This window comes from Cyprinus carpio, chromosome A7 (assembly GCF_018340385.1).
Source record: "Cyprinus carpio isolate SPL01 chromosome A7, ASM1834038v1, whole genome shotgun sequence".
Lineage (NCBI taxonomy): Eukaryota > Metazoa > Chordata > Actinopteri > Cypriniformes > Cyprinidae > Cyprinus > Cyprinus carpio.
The window spans coordinates 32,734,859-32,756,757 of NC_056578.1; the positions used below are offsets into that span (position 1 = coordinate 32,734,859).

At 35.2% G+C, this 21,899-nt stretch overlaps 1 protein-coding gene across 1 annotated transcript in view; it reads right to left on the reverse strand.

Moving 5' to 3' along the window:
- The window catches only part of LOC109102839 (probable tRNA (uracil-O(2)-)-methyltransferase), a gene marked incomplete at its 5' end in the record, with an annotated part of 58,059 nt that overhangs the window by 23,799 nt on the left and 12,361 nt on the right, over positions 1-21,899 (reverse strand). The window contains one exon of the mRNA XM_042761380.1: positions 16,401-16,517. Coding sequence (XP_042617314.1) covers positions 16,401-16,517 — 117 coding nt within the window. The remainder of the gene's footprint in view (positions 1-16,400; positions 16,518-21,899) is intronic.

A 21,899-nucleotide genomic window follows, 5' to 3' on the forward strand; every position in this document is an offset into this window, starting at 1 on the left:
TGTGTGTGTCCCTTGTTCTGTCCCTTATTTTTCTTAAAAAAAAAAAAAAAAAAAAAAAAAAAAAAACATCAAACCATCATTAACCAATACATTCATGTTCTCAATTTGAAAAACATAGCGGAGACACATCATATACATCATATAATCATCATTTCCCTAAAGGTACTGTTTACTAACAAGGTGACAGTGCCAACTACTGGCCTGGCATACGTAATACAGTGTTTTTGGCTGTTTTGGCATATGTGTGTAAATGCGAATCGTTTTGAAAACGTTGTCGTGAATATGTAAAACTTTTTAAAAACGCAAGGGAAAAACTTTTCTGTTTTTGACACCTCATTGTTGTTGTCGTTGTTGTACACCGTGTAACTGTAGCCTAAATGTATTTAAAAATTAGCATCTCTGTACTGCTGTTGCACCCGGTGTAGACACAGTGTCTGAGCAAAGAAACGATCAGTATAAATATAATGATCAGTATACTAAACATCGCACATCCTACAATGTGACTATCGTGGATGCGCACATCGCTATATTGATGCTGAAGCGATATATCATGCAGCCCGAGTTAGAAGCAGGAATAAAGGGCAAGTGAAGGATCTGAGTGACTTTGACAAGGGCCAAATATTGATGGCTAGATGACTGGGGCAGAGCATCTCTAAATGCCACGTCTTGAAGGGTGCTAAGTAAGAATGATCAGTGAGAGCAGAACGAATGTGTCACATGTTTTAAACTCAACAAAATGGTAAAATACATATATCAAGAGCATGCTCATAGATGAAAACAGAGAACAAAACAGGATTGAATGAAGTGGATTAGAGCCCTGTACGGGCCTAAAATATAGGCCCTAGCCAGTTTTTTATTCCCCTTTTCCCAAAAAAGCTTATACTACTGTTTCAACTATTAAAATTGTTCAGTTATGTATGTAATGGAAAAGTGATTTATTTTGTTTCATTAATTACTTAATTAGAAAAATGTTTAAGTCATTTTTTGTTTTTTTAAATGTAAGTGGTTGTTGTTTTTTTGTTTTATTAAAGTAACAACCAAGTGGCTAGTGGCAGACAGTGAATTATGCTTCCTGCTTCGCTAACGTTTGGACATTCTTGCTTACTGCTCTGTGCTTTGCTCCCTATTTCTGTTCTTTTCTCAGATTTTTACTTCAGCAGATCAGCACAGTGCTCAAACACCACATTTTTTGGCACAGACACTAAAACTAAAAACTCTTTGGTACTGGAATAATACTACAAAAAAGGGGACTTTTGCCTCCCACTGCCAGCAGATTACATTCCGGAGAAGGGAAAATACGGAGAAGGGAAAACTGATCGACACACTAATCGATGGCACAAACAGGGAGCAAGACCCAAAGGCACATGAGACATCAGATTGTCACGAGATTCTCGTACTGCTGCCAGATATGGCTATGACAAGGCTTATGAACACTGGTATTCTACCATCCCCTATACATCTTGAGAGGGTGAGGAATCGCCAAATATGATTAAACATGGATCGGATCAGCCAGCAACTATCATCGCTTCTTACAGGCGCTCAAGGTCGAGCAGACACCTGCATTCAGCTCAGAGAACAGCTGAGCCCAGGACTCTGATAGTGAGTGACTCCATTATCAGAAACATCAGTAGCAGAACTACAACAACATGCTGCTTTCATCAAGCAACCGTCTCTGATATGAACAGGGAGCTCCGGAACATTCTGATGAAGTACATGACTGCAAATCGAATCATCATCCATGTGGGGATGAATGATATTCAAAAAGCAGTCAGAAGGGGTCATATGATGGAATTTCAATTTGTTACAAGCTCTTGGTGCATAAAGATGATCTTTAAAGTTGCAAAGACTAAAGTCTCAAATCCAAAGAGATTTCTTTATGAAAGTTAAGAGTCAACCACACCCCCCTAAAATGGCTCATTCTAACATGACCCCACATGTCTACGTCACGATGTGGGAAGATTTCCAGAACGCCGCCCAAATGTTCATGCAAAGAAAGAAGGCATAACTTTTATTCTCGCTGTAGTATTGTTGTTGCCGCTGCTGCCACCATGTCGTAAAGGTGCTGTGTGTTTCGTTGTGAAAGTGAAACTACTTTGTTTGGCCTTTCAAAAGAGGATGATATCCACTTTGTCATGCCTGGAGCTGATCCGTGCTAAGGAAATACATCAACTTCGCACTGTGGATCGCCGGATCAGCTTTCAATGTGGACAAAGCGGAGTCCAGCCTGGGGTTCAGCTCACTCAAGCCGGCCTCCGCTGACTCAAGGCCACGGTGTGTGATGCTGTTTCGTTGTGAAAGGGAAACTACTTTGTTTGGCCTACCAAAAGAGGACATATTCAAATGTGTCCAGCGCATTTTATGGAGGACTGTTTCCTGATCCTGGTAGAGTAGACTACAATGCTGGCTGATCTGACACACAGACTTTAAGTATGTTTTTTATATTTAAAGAATTTGCCACTGACGATTCAAACGCGAGTTTTGAGCAGTGTAGAGTATCACTTGTTGTTTGTCATTTCTCTGATCACAAATGCAGACATGGCTGCGATGCAACACAGAAAGGTCACAAAAGGCGTCAACGTGTAAAAAGACATAAGTCATTATAATCCCTAATTATGTCCCCACTGGATGCAACAAATGCCTCATTTATAATGGTTTTTAATGTTTTTGAATCGTTACTTCGGCCGGACAGGGCATCACAATATGGTAAGGGGTGTAACATTTCCGTCACATGCTTGAGGTGTTCAGCCAATCACAACGCACTAGATAGCTGGCCAGTCACAGCACACATCGCTTTTCAGACTGACGCTTTTCAGAAAGGCGGGGCATAGAGGAGAAACAATGTACAATATGCGGAAAATAATTTGTTTTTTAAACCTTAAACCGCATAAACACATTTCATTACACCAAATACACAAAATACAGTAGGTGGCCAACCAGAGTGTGCATTCTACCGCCGCGAGCACCGCCGCGTCTGCAAAGTGCATTTGACCGCTGAGTGGTGCTTTAACCACAAGCTTTGTCTCGCTGTTGTGTAACATTTGATGGCTGCAGTCAGAGGAAAATAAAAGAAAAACACTGTAGTTAAAATATTTTATATTCACAGATGAAACTTTAGTGTACTTAAGTTATGTTCATTTCTTAGAACGAATAAAATAGAATAAAACACGCACATACTTTGTTATTCGTTACCTGTCCTTTATTTTGACATACCTACTTGGGGTAAAGATATCTGTCTGTACACTGATTAAAAAATTGTTGCGTGTTTTATAAATTACTTCCATTATTTTAGTAAAACGTGAGGCACTGAATAATTTCACTCTCATTATTTAGGCCAAACTAAAACAAGAAAGGAATAAATTAAACCTGACCACTATTTAGCTAAATCATTGAAACTGAAAAGATTGGACGGATTAATAAAATGTCCTCATGTTTGAACTCAAGTTCTTCCATTATAATCAACAAAGTGCACACGATGTAAAAAAAGAGCTACATTAATTGACAACTTCATTGATTTTAAAGGGAGCCTTCTTTACTTGCTTTCATACAATTTAAGTAAAACTCAAAAAAAAAAAAAAATTGCAGCCGCATTTAAATGCAGGTGTGTATTCTATTCCTTAAAATATCAGAGTGCAAGATTTGCATGGTGCGCATTATGTTGAGTGCGATGCACATTTATTCTTATTTGTCTAGGCTACATATTTTTTCTTCATTACAATTCTTTTTTGGTTTTATTTTGTATCATTGCATGTAAAAATAATTAACTTTGTAAAGCATATATAAAATGTGAAACTGCAAACTGCTTATTCGCAGTCTATAGCATTTTATAATTATTTGTACAATGATATCTAACTTAACCTGCTTTGTATCTTTATTATTTAATGTAAAAGAGATTAAAACAATCAAAATCATCGAATTGGAGCGGCATCAGCCATTAGATCATTTTAAAACGTCAAATAGCCTTTCATTTACAGGTTATAACTGCATCTGTCTCGGTTGTAGACTTGTGTAGATTTATTTTTTAATGCGAATCCCATACTGTAACCTAAAAGAAATGTGCTCTTTTACTATTCATATTCAAGTGTTTGTGCGGAAAATTATTGATGCACATGCATGACAGGGAAGCGCCCTCACGATCATTTATTCTTCTCCCCCCCCCCCCCCCCCTTTTTCCTGATAACGAAATAATTTGAAACTGGGGTGCCTTACATACATGAGAAATATATCTACAGAAATCTTGAAATGTCTACTTTTAAATGAACCAATTCAAAACAAAAGCAAATACTCCCTGATTATGTGCATCCTGTGGAGATGAGAGTCAGCACCGTGAATTTCATCTTGCAGCCAACAAGAAGACATTAGTTTATTAATAAGTATATTAAATGTCTCCTTTTTCACAATTATTAGGCTACTTCTGCCTGTGGTTTGTGGCAAATTTAATGCGTGTGCTTGAGCGCGGAATATATTAAGGCTCATTATTGATTAGACTGTGTTAATTTAATATAAACGTGATTAGTTGAATAATGACTTAAATGAATGACTACTAGTAACTAGAAAAATCTTACGTGGGGGGCAGACCTATTAAATACCCTCTAGACATCTCTGTTAAAGTTTTTAAAGCATTTTATACACGTTTGCATAAATTCTGCACTTAGAACGGTCCGTAACGGAGAGATGCCTTAACACTTAACATGTTGCTTCTGGTTTGTGCATTGTAAATCACAGAAAGTCTACAAAATGTTGTCTCAATATATTTTTTATGTCGCAATATATATTTACATTTGTACTGCCAAAACGACTGCAGCGTTGCCACTTACAATTAAAACTGAAAATAATACAAAGCAGCTTAGGCTATAGGCCTACATTAAGAACAAAAGTTTCTGTCTCTTTTGCCATTTTCTTTGTCTCTCTCTAAGAAGCGCCTCATCTCTCCTGCGATAAAACAAAAACATATTATAATGTAATACTCTTTAGGCCTATGCAGTTGCAAAAATCGCAAAAGCCAAACCCAACGAGGCATGAAAACACTTTGCCTAAACTTGAAACATCATCAGACACTGTCCATATGAAAGAGCAAGAGATTCACACCTTTATAACTCAACCCCCACAAGCTATACAGAACTACCTCCAAACCCCAACCCCCTCCAGCTGAACAGTATATATATATATATATATATATATATATATATATATTATATATATATATATATATATATATATATATATATATATATATATATGGCCCGGATTGGCTAATCGGAAGCACCAGGAGGATTCCCGGTGAGCCGGTTTGTTTTTTGGCCACCAGGGCTGTGTTTGTCATGCTACTGGGTTGAAATATGCTGCCTGCAACAGCCCTCCTTTTTTATTTATTATTTTCTCGCTGCCCATATTATTATTTTTACCAGACCATAATAATAACAAATTCTCAATTGATAATTAATCATTCCTTTTGCAAAAATCATTGTTATTTGTGAACGTAGGCATTTGAGGAAGGCTTTATGACCAAGCGGAATCCTCTGCCAGCTGCTCCCGCTTCAGAGTGAGCGCGACTCATGCTAACTGCACCCAGGTTCACCTTCTGCAAGTTTTGATTTTACAAAATCAGTTTGGGTGAATGCAACTTATTTATCACAACTTATTATGCTAGGGGGAAGTCGTGGCCTAATGGTTAGAGAGTCGGACTCGCAATCCAAGGGTTGTGAGTTCGAGTCTCGGGCCGGCAGGAATTGTAGGTGGGGGGAGTGCATGTACAGTGCTCTCTCCACCTTCAATACCATGACTGATGTGCCCTTGAGCAAGGCACTGAACCCCCAACTGCTCCCCGCGCGCCGCAGCATAAATGGCTGCCCACTGCTCTGGGTGTGTGTTCATGGTGTGTGTGTGTTCACTGCTGTGTGTGTGCACTTTGGATGGGTTAAAAGCAGAGCACGAATTCCGAGTATGGGTCCCCATACTTGGGTGTATGTCACGTCACTTTCACTTTTTTTTTTTCACTTTTTCATGACATTTAGCAAAGCAGGAAAACATTCAATCTACCTGAAGGAAGTCGTATTTCATTGTAAATAAAACCAGAAAAAAAAAAACAAAAAAAAAAAAAAAAAAGAAAAAAAAAAACAAAAAAAAAAAAAAAAAAAAAAAAACTAGTGTTGGCTATTCTTAAACTTGGACGTCATTATATTGAAGCATCAATCCAAACACCAGAGGCAACCAACACTCTCTTTAAGTGTTCTTTCATTGAAAAGTATGCATTTTTATTCATTCACAGGCTATATGGTTGAAATAATGTTTTAGTTCAAAACTTTAAGTGGCATTGTTTCTAAAAATTCTTTAATGACTGACATGTCACAGTGCATGTTAAATAGCCTAAAAGAACTTGTATCTTTTATAGTAGCTAACCGAAGACCTTGATTACATGTTACCATGAAACTAACAATACACTTTGACTGTTTTTAAAATGAACAATTCCTATATAAAATGGGACAGCAACCTTTATATCAAACATATAAATAAAAATAAATTGTCCACAGATGAGCAACGCGGGAGGCAGGTTCTGCATCTGAGCACACAAAGTGAATGCATGCACAATTTTTAGGGGGGAGGAGGCTTTTTTGTTTCTTAAAAGAAATTTTCAGATGCAATGGAAAAAAAAAGGGATAAACACAAACATGTAACTTGTAAATAGTTAACAACATAGCCTAGATTAACCAACAGCAACAAAAATTAACCAACAAATTTGTTAACCCACAGTAACAAATTTTAACCAATTTTCGTTTGCTGCATGTTTTTTAAAAACAAGCTCAAAATAAAGTTTTTGAGAGGAAAAAAGTATGTATAAGTCACATTTTATTACATTCAGAAATAATAACGGCAGGCATAATAATGTTATAATGTACCAACAGAATATTTTTTAGTTCCCCTCACTTTACAACAATCCTTTACAACAATCCTTTACATTTAACTATCAGAACAGAACAAGAATAAAAAATATATAATTCTAATGGATAAATATAATTGCAGTATATAATAATATAGGCTTAGCTATAAACAAACACAAAATAATAATAACAACAACAACAATAATAATAATAATAATAATAATAATAATAATAATTTAAAGCGAAACATATGGTAAGGTCGGGCTTACCTCTTTAATTCGGGACAAATCCAAACGTTTCCATATTCGTGATGTTGCCCATTTTGAAGCTTAACTATTATTCATTAGGTAAAATAGGCTTTGTAGTTCACGCGTGTTTCAGTATCAACCGCTACTCATGCCTTATGGCACGTTGAACGCAGGGACGTCATTAGGCCTATTTTAGGGGGCTGAAGCTACCACAAAATGTTCCTAAGCCCCCCTAAATGATAATAAGAACAATAATAACAATTCGATTTATCAACAACCGTATCCTCATTCATATTTAGACACAACAAATGATATATATCCAGCTACAAAAAATAGCAGAAAAGTCGGAAGTTGGACAGAAGTACAAAGAGTCGTTGTGCTATCAAGATGATGCTCCGCACCGTCTCGTTGCATTGGTGTGAACTGGCAGCTTTCAGAGCGTTGCAGACCGGAGTGCTGCAATTAACTGGAGGATTCATCTCGACTCGTTGTTACTCTAGTTTGGTCTGAACTCGCTATGCACCCTCCCGCCCACACACACTGATACACATGCTAATGGTGAAAGGAAGATTGGTAAGTGTCGTGATACAGAGTGAAATTGTACGTTGTTTTTAATTACCTGCTTACCTTTAGCTACATTTTCTTGAGGTAAAGGAAAGGGGATATTTTGGTTTGCTATGGAAAATTGTAGTCTAGCTAGAGTGAATACGCAAAATACAAGAAATGGTTAACTTAGCAATCTAATAACAACTCTTTATTCTTTGCCAATAATATAACCTCTATAATAGGCATATTCTAAAACAATATCAATCCCCATAGAATGTTGTTGTCACTGAAAACTAAATGTCATAGGGTGTTAATGCTATTACTGTTGTATCCTTCAATTCACTGAGCAGATGAGATGGATATTCGAAGATATTTTAGCAGAGAGAAAGAGAAGCAGCCACAGGAGATTAGCAGGCCAGTTGATTCTGAAGGAGCCGGTGTGATTAAGGTCAGTAATAGTCTATGTCTAAGGATTGTTTTGTTTTCTTCTAACAATAAGCATTTGTTGGCAGGTCTAGGCACTATGCATAGCCTAAACTAAATTATTTCATTATATTTATTATATATGCTAGCTATATTCTAACTAGGGCTGAGACGATTATAATCGTGATTAATTGCATCCAAAATAAAAGTTTCTTTTCACATAATAAATGTGTGTGTACTCTCACTGTGTATAATTATTTATATATTTATATATATATATATATATATATATATATATATATATATATATATATTATATATATATATATATATATATATATACACACACACACACACATGCTTGTATGTGAGTGCAAAGATTTTGCAAATGCAATTTACAAATACCCTGGGGACTAAGCCCCCCCTGTCTTCCAATCCTAGTGACATCCCTGGTTGAACGGCTGCACTGTTTCCAATGAATGTGAGCATAAGGGCACCAGCGCAATCAAACAGCTGAAACAGAAAATACTCAATTTTTGGTTACACAGTAAAGGCATAATTTGAAACTGCAGTGTTAGCAGTTTGAAAAATCAAGAATAATAGCAGAGTTAATAAGAATTATTTCTAAATGCTGGACCGTTCTCATTTCATTCTGCATATGGAACCTGAAGGATTTTTTATTTTTTTTGCCAAGAAACTGAAATGATATCATTTACCTTTTAATCTGTGTGTGTGTGTGTGTATATATATATATATATATATATATATATATATATATATATATATATATATATATAAAATGACTGTTTAATAACAATAGAAGGGTCTTCTTTTAATCTTCTTTTAATCTTTCTTTAATTTTTGATGCGTAGACTGTAGCCAAAGACTATCTCACGTTTTAAAATTAAGCACGTTTAAAAATTTGAAGTATGTTACAATGTTATATTATAATGTTAATGTTGTTTTACTGTGTCATTTCATCTCCGTTTACAATCCAAAATTTTACAATTACAGTCAGTTTGCAACCTGTGCCTTGGCGCCACCTGGTGGTAGTTTCATGAATAACATGCAACTGACTTGCAGTTAACGCTGCCGCCCTGCGGCGGTGGTATTACCCATTTTGGTTGTCCACCTACTGTAATGTTCTTTTTAGCAGCATCATATGACCCCTTTAAGAAGGATTTCAGTGAACATTTCGAAGACTCAAAGTTCAATCGTTCATCAGTGGACCACTTGCAGCAAGGGGAACTAATATGTTTTCACGGTTGCTTGGGCTGAACACATAGCCACAACCAACTGGCAATATAAAAGGAGTGAATTTCATCGACAACTTTAATCTTTTCTGGGGCCATAGACAACTGTTTAAATGGCCTCCACCCAAACAAACTTGGTGCAAGAGTGCTTAAGGACAATATCTACTTCTCCCTCCATCATCCTTCAAAAGAATGTACAATCCTGCCCACAGAGCTCATCACAGACAGACTGTGACATATCAGAACAACTCCAAGACTCAGCACCCTAGGATGACTTTCTGGAGAACAGCCAGGGAAGCCAGGACAACATATCACAGCCACCGGAAACATTATCCCTCTCTCCAGCATCTCCACTTCTATGCTTCTCACAGAAAATTCAGGAACTGGTGTATGCTGGGACCAAACTCTCCTACTCATTCGCTGCAAGCCCCCAGAAAGAGACTTGACATACAGCCAAGTATGGTGACCCATACTCAGAATTTGTGCTCTGCATTTATCCTAGGCAAAGTGCACACACACAGCAGTAAACACACACACACCGTGAACACAGACCCGGAGCAGTGGGCAGCCATTTATGCTGCGGCACCCAGAGAGCAGCTGGGGGTTCGGTGCCTTGCTCAAGGGCACCTCAGTCTTGGTATTGCCTGCCCGAAACTCGAACCCACAACCTTAGGGTTAGGAGTCAGGTAGCTTTCTCTGTTTCTGTTTTATCACATGACAGAAAGTCAAAGGCCTTCTCAATCCGTACGGCTGACTCATCTATTCTGCGGCCTATTATGCATCAAACTAAAATGTAAAGACACAAAGTAATGCCATCAAGTTAGCATTTTTAAACAAATGACTACAGCCCCATTGACTCCCTCTGAAATTAACAGTTGTATGTGCCAGAAATTTCTTCAGTTAAACAAGGAAAACCAAAAATCAATTCATTAATAAACAAATAATAAGTTCTCAAGGTGAATGCATACCTTGACTCTAGGGGTCTAACAACTAAAAATCAAGTCAGGAATCTTGGTGTGATTCTGGAGACAGACTTTCGTTTCAGTAGTCATGTCAAAGCAGTAACTAAATCAGCATACTATCATCTAAAAAACATTGCAAAAATTAGATGTTTTGTATCCAGTCAAGACTTGGAGAAACTTGTTCATACCTTTATCACCAGCAGGGTGAATTATTGTAATGGTCTCATCACCGGCCCAAGAAGACCATTAGACAGCTCCAGATCATCCAGAACGCTGCTGCCAGGATTCTGACTAGAACCAGAAAGTCTGAGCATATCATACCAGTCCTCAGGTCCTTACACTGGCTTCCAGTTACATTTAGGATTGATTTTAAAGTACTTTTACTTGTTTATAAATCACTCAGTGGCCTAGGACCTAAATACATTGCTGGTATTTTCACTGAATATAAACAGACCACTCCGATCATTAGGATCCAGTCAGTTAGAAATACCAAGGGATCACACAAAACAAGGGGAGTCTGCTTTTAGTTATTTTGCCACCCACAGTTGGAACCAGCTTCCAGAAGAGATCAGATGTGCTAAAACATTAGTCACATTTAAATGCAGACTCAAAACTCATCTGTTTAACTGTGCATTTATAAAATTATCAAATAAAAATGTAAAAACTTATCAAACTACATTTAATTAATAATCATTTTCTATTCTTAACTGTTTTAAATTCATTTTAAACCTTTTAAAATCAATTTTTAAATCATTTTCAGTTTTTAAATTCATTGTTTTATTTTTGTGATTATATATTGTATTATTTTTTTTTCTTTTATTTAAAGCACTTTGAATTACCATTGTATATGAAATGTGCTATATAAATAAACTTGCCTTGCCTTGATCATAGCCTATATGTTTAATTAATTGAGCCTTCTCAAATCATTTCGACTTGTCTAAAGTAAAATCTATAAATAAAACAGTTCAAGCATATCACAATGTTAGTTTAAATGTTTAACCTAGATAAATGTGCGCTGTTAGACGCATATGCAAACGTTTGTGTGGAGAGTGGAAGCTGAAGAGCTCTCTGCAGGACATGGAGTCACCAGCTCGATCACTTGCATTTTTTTCTAACAGTGGAAACAGCTTAAACACGCAGTCATTTTTGCTCATAAAGGTAAGTGTAAATACACCATTCTAAACTGTAAAGGGTCTAGTTTTATTCATGTGCACTCACAATATCAACAAAACGTTGTGCTTTTATAAAATAAAGAAAACAAACAGGAGCACTTCACAATGATGAACAAACTCATAACTCACAGACATGATTAAAATATATAGAAAGCTTTAAATTGCTACTTTAAAACAAAATAATTCAAATTGAAAATTAAAACTTTTAAGTAATTCATGCATTCTCTCTAAAGGCACATCCAATGAGGAGATGGCGAGTCATTTTTTTCATCACCATAATTGATGGATGTCTACACTATTAAAAATAGGGGAAAGCCTAAAACCGGCCTGATTATAATTTGCGTTTTATTTTATAATTCTGTACAATTAAAAAATAAAACAAATTATAATGGCATATATGTAAATCTTGGTCCTATATTTAGCAACATAAACATATTTTCTGATTTTTATGTTGCTCTGTTCTAAATACCTTAAATTTTAAAGGATTTGCTGCAATGCAATTTTGTCTGATATGTGAATTATTTATTAGCCTTTTTTTTTTTAATTTATCCATGCAGCAAATGCTTTAAAAATTGTATTCCAGATGCTTTTAAAGTACTCTTCACTATAAATTTTATGGGTAGCTTGAATGTAAAACATTGTCATGAATTTGTTGTATTCCCATTTTTAAAATAGCCAACAAATTAATTGTTGTAGGCTAACCTGATTTCATGAAAGTGCGTATAGCATGATTTTTTGCTCCGATTTGGCGTAATATTTATATACAGAAATTGACTTTGGCATGCAAACGACTAATAAATTGATAATTAATGGCATGGCTGGTTCAGTCGACAGAAATACGGGACACACAGGCCTGTAATAACTGCTGAAATGAACTGCCAGCAATACAATATATATATTAGGGTTGTGTTCAAAATATCAATACGACGATGTATCGTCACAGAGATTTGACAATACGAGTATCGATACTGCTGGCCCTGTATCGATATTGTGGCACGTGCACAGCAGTGGACAAGGCTTAATTTGAATACATTTAAAATTGAGTAGAAAAGTGCAAGGTTTCTTAAAACTAATGAATAGAGCTTAATATATAGGCTACAACAAGATTTAATCTGGCCGCAAAGGAACAAAACCGGGGTTGCCTTATATAAAGAGATGTTATCCCCGAAACATTGCGCAATACGGAAATACCTGTTAAGCATGTTACTTATCTTTGTCAACTTGGCAACCCTGTGCATGCGCTCTCTTTCCACTATAAATACGCTTGCTTTCTGAAAACACCTGTTAGCTTGCAGTTTAGCGATCTCCACTTCAATATTCTATTCTCAGAACATTGTAATTCATCAAGTGTTTATTTACACGATAGAGAGAGAGAAAGAGAGGAGAGAGGCTGTGCACGTAAGAATTACCTCAATTTTGTCGCATTCCTCTATTAACAGTGAAGCTGTGGCTTTAATTCCTTTAGAAACAATGATGTTACCAGCTCCTTGTTGAGAAAGATAATGTAGCTCTTGAGCGATTAAGCTATTTATAGTTTATAAAAATATGCAGGGCAGTGCTAAAAAGTTTGTTCCTGAATGTCTGATTGCACGCAAAGCGTGATCTGTGTGAGTGACTGAGCGTGTGTGTGCATAAGATACAGAAGACAGTGCATTAGTTTAGAACTCTTTATTTTATTTTTATTTTAAAAAGTAGAGCGTCCATTAATTTGTGCAATGATAACCTACCATCAATGTTAAGATGATTTTTTTATATATTTATTAATATGAGTACATTACAATATAAATTTATTAGAATGAGTAAATTATTATTTATGGGCTTAAAAACAAAATGCAAACAATCAGAATGTTGTACCTGGTGGGGAGTGCCCAATGTAAACATTAAACATATGCCATTACCTATATTGTACTGTGGTACAGTTATGGAGGCGCTTCATATTGCAGAGGTCAACTGCTTATAGTTAGCACTGGCCCTAAAGTATGCAGTGTTTCATAAACAGCTGTTTTAATAAATTCTACTGAGGTAAAATTCAGTGCAGTCCTGTATCGTGATTAGGGCTGCACGATTCTGGATAAATTGAGAATCACAATTTTTTTGGTCTCAAATAGAGATCACGATTCTCCCACGATTCTGAACTAAATAAAATAATGTGAGACAAAATATTATTGCTGCAGTCTATTTAAAAGTGTCTAATTAATTTGAATGAATTAGTAAACATTTTAATATACACTACCAGTCCAAAAGTTTTTGAACAGTAAGAATTTTTATGTTTTTTAAATAATTCTCTTCTGCTCACCAAGCCTACACTTATTTTATCCAAAATACAGCAAAAGTAGTAATATTGTGAAATATTTTTACAATTTAAAATAACTGCTTTCTATTGGAGTATATTTTAAAATGTAATTTATTCCTGTGATCAAAGCTGTATTTTAAATTAATACTTTTATTTAGCAAGGATCCTTTAAATTGATCAAAAATGACAAATGATCAAAAATGACAAAAATGACGATTCTCTTGAACGAATAATTCATTCATTGACAAATACATTTTAAGTCACTTTTCGCCACCTAGTGGCAAAACAATACAATCGACACAAACGTTATTTGAAGCGCAGTTACTTTCAAAAGGGGATTTGCTCTATTTTGATCGCTGCCATATAGACATCAATGTTTATATCTGAACTATAAACTTTATCCCAGTATTTCTGTGATTATATAAATGACTGTAAGACAGAAATAATACTGTGTAGTTGAAAAGACAGTTTGTGAAGATGGTTCTTAACCTAACATGGTAACTGCCCTCTCTGTGTCAGCGGCAGTGCGAACACAGATTTGAATGATCCGGTAAGACTTTGTCAAAGGTTTAATAGACTCAAAGAATCGTTTTCATTTAGAAAAGAGATCGAGAGGGTGTCTGAATCGAGATCGCGATCTTTTAACGATTAATCGTGCAACTCTAATCGTGATACGTATTGTGACTTTGCTGGTGATACACAGCCCTAATATATATATATATATATATATATATATATATATATATATATATATATATATATATATATTATTGTTGCTTTTTTTTTAATAATCAAAAGATGGTCACACCATAAATATTCAGATTTTTCGCCCCAGTAGTCTGTTTTATTAAAACGATTATGAATTTTTTTTTTTGCATTTAGATAAGAAGAACTTTTCCTGTTGATTATTAAAAACAAATGAACAAACAAAAAATCTGGATCTACATGTCTGCCATGCAAATCAACTGTTCCTGCTTATCTCCAGACTGGATCTCTTCTCACCACTTTCCCTAATTGCAGATTCAATTATTACATCTGTCAGCATTAATATTTTTATACTTAGATTTTTTGGGGGGGGGTCAAACTGTAACACCGTGTGTTCTAACCAGACCTGACACGACACGATAAAAAGCATCTTTTCCATTTAGTTTTTGTCCTAACCACCCACAACAGCGTCAAGCTACACAATATCGCGTTCATTATCGCAGATGAATCGCCTTCGATAATGAACGAGATATTGCATAGCTTGTCAGTGAACTGTCTATTAAATGCCGCTCCATTTGAAAGCAGGTGATGGCGATTTAGCGGTAATCAGGGAACCGGCTTTACTGACGAAATGTGCGTGACACTCACATGCGATATAATATGTTAAATATTATATCGGTAAATATGTTCTGGCAATCATACCATTCTTATGGAGATGACATGATTATTCTTAGCTGTTTACAGAGCTCCGCTGCTTCATAATTATCTTTTCTATGTAAATATGCACTAGATGGACATCTTTGATCATTGCGCCTCGCAGCTTTTTGTCGCACTTCTCCATTCATCAGGGATGCGACTCTGCAAATGGATAATATTATGTGCGTCTCGTGTTTATAAGATCAAAACATTCTGATTGGCTGGTAGTGTAAGTTTGGTTGAGAGTAAAGGCTGCTCCACTCATACCATTGGTAGACGAACTCATGGACTCGAAAGTGATATCAATAAACAATAATTTTTTTTTTGAATGTAGGATTATTTTTTTCTCAGCCAAATGCTGCACGCCGGAGATCCGGCATGGTGCCGGAGAACTTTAAGCCCTTGGCCCAAACTTCGCAACTTGCAGTACTTAAAGGATTTGCTGTTAATGTCTTGGTGCTACATCAGGCAGGTGGTTCTAATGTTGTGGCTGATAGGTGTATAATGTTCTAGTTACAGTACCCCTAAAACTTTTAGTGAAATTTAGTAGATTAGAGCTCAACATCAATCATACACTGCATAAAATGATCTTACTTTTTGTCTTGTTTTCTAAATCTAAATATAACTTTTTTTTTTTTTAAGATTTATTTTTGGCTTTTTATGCCTTTATTTTGGAGTCTAAGTTGATAGGAAGCAAAGTGTGGGGGGGGGGGGGGGGGGGATCAGGAAAGTTCCATGAGTCAGGACTTGAACTAGAGGCACCCACAAGGCTGGCGCCGACAATAACTAAACATTCTTGAATCAAGAGGCATTTTCTTGAGAAGCAAAATTATTTAAGATATTAAGTCTTATCTTCTGAAAAAAAAATATATATATATACACAGTATATATATATATATATATAAAATAAAAAAATCAAAATATTGTTAGTTTTTACTTAAAACAAGAAAAAATATCTGCCAATGGGGCATCTTGTTTTGCATTTGAATTATGATTATTTTTCTTGCTCCATTGGCAGATATTTTTTCTTGTTTTAAGTAAAAACTTACATATATATATATATTAGAAAACAAGACTTAATATCTTAAGTAATTTCGCTTCTCAAGTAAATGCATATTTGTTCAAGAATGTTTATATATTTACACTAGAAGACAAGACAATAACACTAAGAAATATTTTTTGTTTTTTTGCAGCTGACATATATAGTGCTAGAAAAAGGCTAAATACCTCTGAACACCTGGTGGTTGTTTTTTAGTAGAGTCTGGAGACCGCCACACTCTTTCTTTAGTGCTTGGAGAGAAGACTGGTCCAGGAGGTTGACTACTTCACTAATTAAGACACTGCCTAAAAAAAAAGCAAGGAGATGGGGTGAGGGGGATTAGAGGAGGAGGACGAGCAGAAGCAGCAGCAGAAGTGGCTTACTATTTATCATATTATTCAAAGTTTTATTTCTTCCGTAATTTATTACCACACAATTACTAACCTGTTTTAAGGTTTGAATACTTTGAAGAGATAAATGTACAGTCATGTGACCATTACTACAAAATAAACCCTGAGAGGCTGACTGTACACTATCTCACTTATGATATGGCTGATTTGAATTTATATTATTATTTGAGAAGGAAAAGACTGACTTGCTGACAAAGAAACAAAACTAGAATATAATCAGTCATATAAACTGGAAAAAAAAGTAGTCATAGTAAAAACAACAACAACAAAAACCTAACTTAAGGAACAAATCCAAAAACTTTTTTTTTTTTATTCCACGAGAGAGAGAGAGAGAGAGAGAGAGAGAGAGAGAGAGAGAGAGAATTTCCATATATATATATATATATATATATGGGAGTTTGCCGTTTGGAGTATGCCGTTTATATATATATATATATATATATATATATATATATATATATATATATATATATATATATATATATGTGACTTTATTAATACACCTTCTGAATTTACTGTGATCAATGAATTGCTTTCATTTGTAAACTTTACCACTGCCCTTTCTGAGACTGGTAGCCAATTTTTGTTTTGTGATTTTATAGCTTTGTGACTCAACTGAGAGCAGCCGTTTCAAGCATCTAATGTAATGAAGGTGCTTGCCAAAGAATCTGTCATGCCACAAAGTGAGAAGAGTGAGAAAATTATTGGATTTGATTTCCTGTAGAGGAATTGCAATGCTGGCCTGTGTTTTAAAGTAAGCAAGAGATATACAAAGTATTGTAAAAAATTATCTGTTCATCTATGGTCCAACAAGCCATAACAGGGCAATGGGAATAACAGCCAATGCACTAGAAGTCAAAAATACATTAACAAATAGATTGCTTTTGGAGGCAAATTTACACTTTGCATTTCATGAGAACCCAAACCTAAGATTAGTATTATCGAGTCGTAGCTGGAATGTTCCAAAAGCTCTTCAGAGGTCTATTCACATTTTAATCTATTGGAGTTTTTCCATGCACTTTGGCATTGGTGAGGTGAAAAAGGCTAATTTTTGAGAGCATGAAACTATGACATGCAATTATTTGTATTGTTTTTATTTTTTTTTTCAAAATAGTAAAATATAATTACTTATTTTGACAAGTTGAAAATGAAGGATTTTTACTTTGGTAATATGACATAAGTCTAATATCACAGATACTAGGCATCGTGTAATTTGTCATCAGTTTCTTGCCTAGACCAATTGTTTTGCTTCATAAGACCTTAAACCTTACGCTTACAAACAATGATATTCATAAAACCATTATTTAACCAGGGTTACATAATGCATTGTATTTTTGTTAATAGAGAGTTTTACTGCTAATGCTTACTGATTTTTGCCACTAATCATATATTTATGGTAAAATCTACAAAAATAGCTATATAATGTAAACTAAAAGCCTATTATTTTGCTTGTGTGATTGATTGGTCATAAAACATTTACCCATATATACATATAACCTCTAAAAAAAAGCTTTTACAAATATAAAAACTAAATATTACAAACTATTTCACTTATTACAAGCAGTTCTGTTACATAAACTAATATAACTATGGTTTTTAGTGGGTTTCATGCTTCATCAGTGCACTGCCCTAAACTTACCTGTTCCAGTCCTTTAAAAGCATTTAAAACACCTCAATAAGATACCTCTACACAAATACATCTCATCATTCATTTCATCTACATTTTATATAATTCATCAAATGACCCGGGAAAAGTGATTAGTTGCCTGAATTGCTGTGGTGAAGTGATGATGTACAGTGCAAGTAAAGTATGCCAGATTGTGGTAGCCTACAACTAACTACTCAGAACTCATCTGCAAGATCAGCACAAAATTTTGGGCTGTATTTGTAGGTACCAATGTAGGTAGTATGTTCAAATAAATCAGTGGGTGCAATTCAAATTTAAAACTATTCAGATTTGCCAGCCATGCTTCCTGATGATGTGCAACAAACCAGTTTATGAAATGTGCATACAGAACTAGGGGTGATCCTCTGATCCGAAATTCATTGCAATTTAAATTTAAATGCATTAACCTGGTGCACTTTGAGAGCAAACTTATGAGCTTAAACGTTTTCAGTGTTCAAATAAAAAACAAAAAAGGAAAAAAGAAAAAATGTCTTTGCATTAACTTTTACCTGGACTTAAAGTGGAGTCATCTTTTTAGTTGTGATGGCATCACAGTCCACATTACAATCACAATTGCTAAGTTTTCATCCACTTTTTGCATTGTTCTGTTATCAAAGTAAAAAACATCTGGCCTTTTACCAACAAGTTTTGTTGTATTACAAAAAATCTGCCCTTGAACCGTTTTCATAATTTTGTTGAAAATTATATAGTATCTTTCGTATCAAATTTTTCTAGAGTGGAAAGACTGATGAGACTGAGTAAATTTGTCAGTTAACTGCATATTAATTTCACAAACACTTTTGTAGTTTATTAAATATATTATTCAAATATATTATTACATATTATATATGACATATTATTCAAATATTAAATATCAGAAGATGATGGCTAAGTGGTAAGATTGGTACAATGTTTCAGTCTTGTATGTAGCAACAGTCTTTAATGCAGGCTACCGTTTAACATAAGGCCTGTTGGTTTAGACGTGGCTGAGAACACAGGGATTTATATGTTCAGATCATTCTAAGCAAAAATGGCATTCATTAATGGTATTTTCAGTGTTCCGAGGTGTCAAAAGGATGCCATTTACAATGAAATGAAAGAACTTGAGAATACACTAAAACTCTCTGAAAATATCAATAAAAACAAATATCAAAAACGTCAAATTGTTGTTGTACCATTAATATAACAGATTTAACACACCTTGAAAACATAACAGAGAAACAGTGCTTTAATTGGAATGTTGCATTTGGACCAATCAGACACACAATCATTCATTATATTTAATGGTTAATCCAGCAAACCCCCTATGTGTTACGAGTTTTGTAGACAACCCCCAAAGAGTAACTAACACCTCAAATAGGCAGAACAGGCCTCTTGTTACCATGTTAAGCAATGACAAATCATCTGATAACACTGGTTTTATTGCTCAAAGGAATGCAGGCAGAGCAACTCACTCCATTTCCCCATAGGAAAGACACACACTGCCCAGAAAAATGGACTCTTCTTTAATTCATTGCCAAACCTTTCTATAAATGACTACACCTATCCCCAGATCATTGTGTGTATTATTACTGTTCCTGTATATTGTCTTGTGTTGTACACTGTTTTATGCATGTGTTATGATAGAATGACTAGTTAATATGACCTCACCTTGGTATCTATGGATTCATATTCTGATCATCTAAATTATCTTGAGTGTATATCATATGTTGATACCTATGCAACATTAGTGTTCTAAGAATCTAAAATAGTTTTTGCATCAGCACAAAATCCAGTTACATATGCAAAATACCATGCTCAAAGACAAAGAGCAGCAAACTTTCCCTCCAAAAGTTTAAGTCACTATTGGCTCTCCCAGATCTGTGACCTCCATAGAAGTTAAAAGGCCTCACATCAGAGACCGCCTAGCTTTTAAGCCCGAGACACACTGCACGATTTTCAGCTGTCCCAGACGAAAGATTGCCACTGTAAAACAATTGTGGAGATTTCTGTGATGGTTTCTGTGACGGCTTTTGTCACGGTCTTGCGACCAAAGATAGCCTGTGGTAATTTTCTGACTGTGTCAGAAATTCAACAGGATCATCGCACAGTCTGTTGGCTGCTACGACCCACATTTAGTGACCAGCCAATAAAAATGTGATATGAAATCAACGCGACACGGCCATAAAACACAAAACTGCTTATCTCAAGTTCTTCCTTCCTCTTTTGCCGCTTCCACTTTTTTCAGCACACATAAAAACTACAACTGCTCTTTTTGTTTACCACTAGCACATGCTGATGACGTTTTATTCTTCTATAATAATGTGCGTCATAGCCTACGAGTCAAAAAGTGTCCTCACTGTACAGTCTGCATGCATGTCATACCCAAGTTTATCAGATCCATGTCGCACAGTGTGATTTGCAATGATCGTATAGAATTGCTCAATTCGTGCAGTGTGTGCCAGGCTTTAGTCTGGTCTTTTCTCTCATCACCTTCTCATCTTCTGCTTCATCTTCTGGTTGCTAAGTTCCAGGGCCGGCACAGCTCCACCAAGCCAGAATAACATCTTCGAAGTAAATCACCCTTCAAACTCGGAAGAATGTGATTGCAATTCCAACAACACCAAACCTTCAAACCATTAAGTCTTTCATCAGAGGCTCATTCAACAGCCAAGGCAATACAAGTATTGTACATTTAACTAAACGGAACAGAGGTTTAGTATAAGCTGTAGACTCTGTTTTAAAACGGCACTGATGGTTTCACTCAGGTAGTTAACTGACTCCTTTTCATAGATCCACTCTTTTTTATGTAACAGTTTCATTCATTCAGTCTTATTTCCCCCATGTATGAGTGAATGTATGTTTTTTTAGACTAGTTTGTTTTAGTGCTTAGTTAAAACTTGTGTGCACAAATTACATGAGTTTCTGATTCTGTCATTGCTTGTAAACATCCATTTTACAGTCTGATCTTGTTACATGCTCTTATGAATTGATACTGTAAGAAAGTTATTTTCTGTGGCTACGAAAATAACATTTCTAAGAGTTGATACGAAGCTATACTGAATGTTCTCTGGACAAACAGATTAGTTGATTGTAATATTCTGCTACAGTACTACTGGTTCATATAAACAATTACAATTCATTTTAAATGTAGTTATTTATATACATTTACCTTTAGAGGCAATGTAGCCGCACTGGGTAGTACGTTAACGTTAGCTCAAATGATATATAGGGAATTTTAATAATTAATCAGGAATATGATTAATATATATATCTCGCGTAACAGTTACATTAAAATTATTGAAGATGAAAAATAGGTCAATTGTATATATCAATAACCCATTACAAGGCACTGTAATTTACTCATTAATATGTCAATATTCCATTCTTCATATCAATTAACGTGATATCTTTTACTGGGAATTAATGCAAATCAAACAGTGGTTTGTCCAGCAAACAGCCGTAAGATAAACTTATCAACTTCAATAAAGTTATCACTTCTTATAATTCCAGGAAAAATAGTTTCTGGCCATGAAACCATTCTCCCGTCCTTATAGAATTTAGGTTACTGAAAAGTAACAAATAAGCTTTGTAGTTAAGATCAAACATTTCATTGACTTCGTAATGTGAGC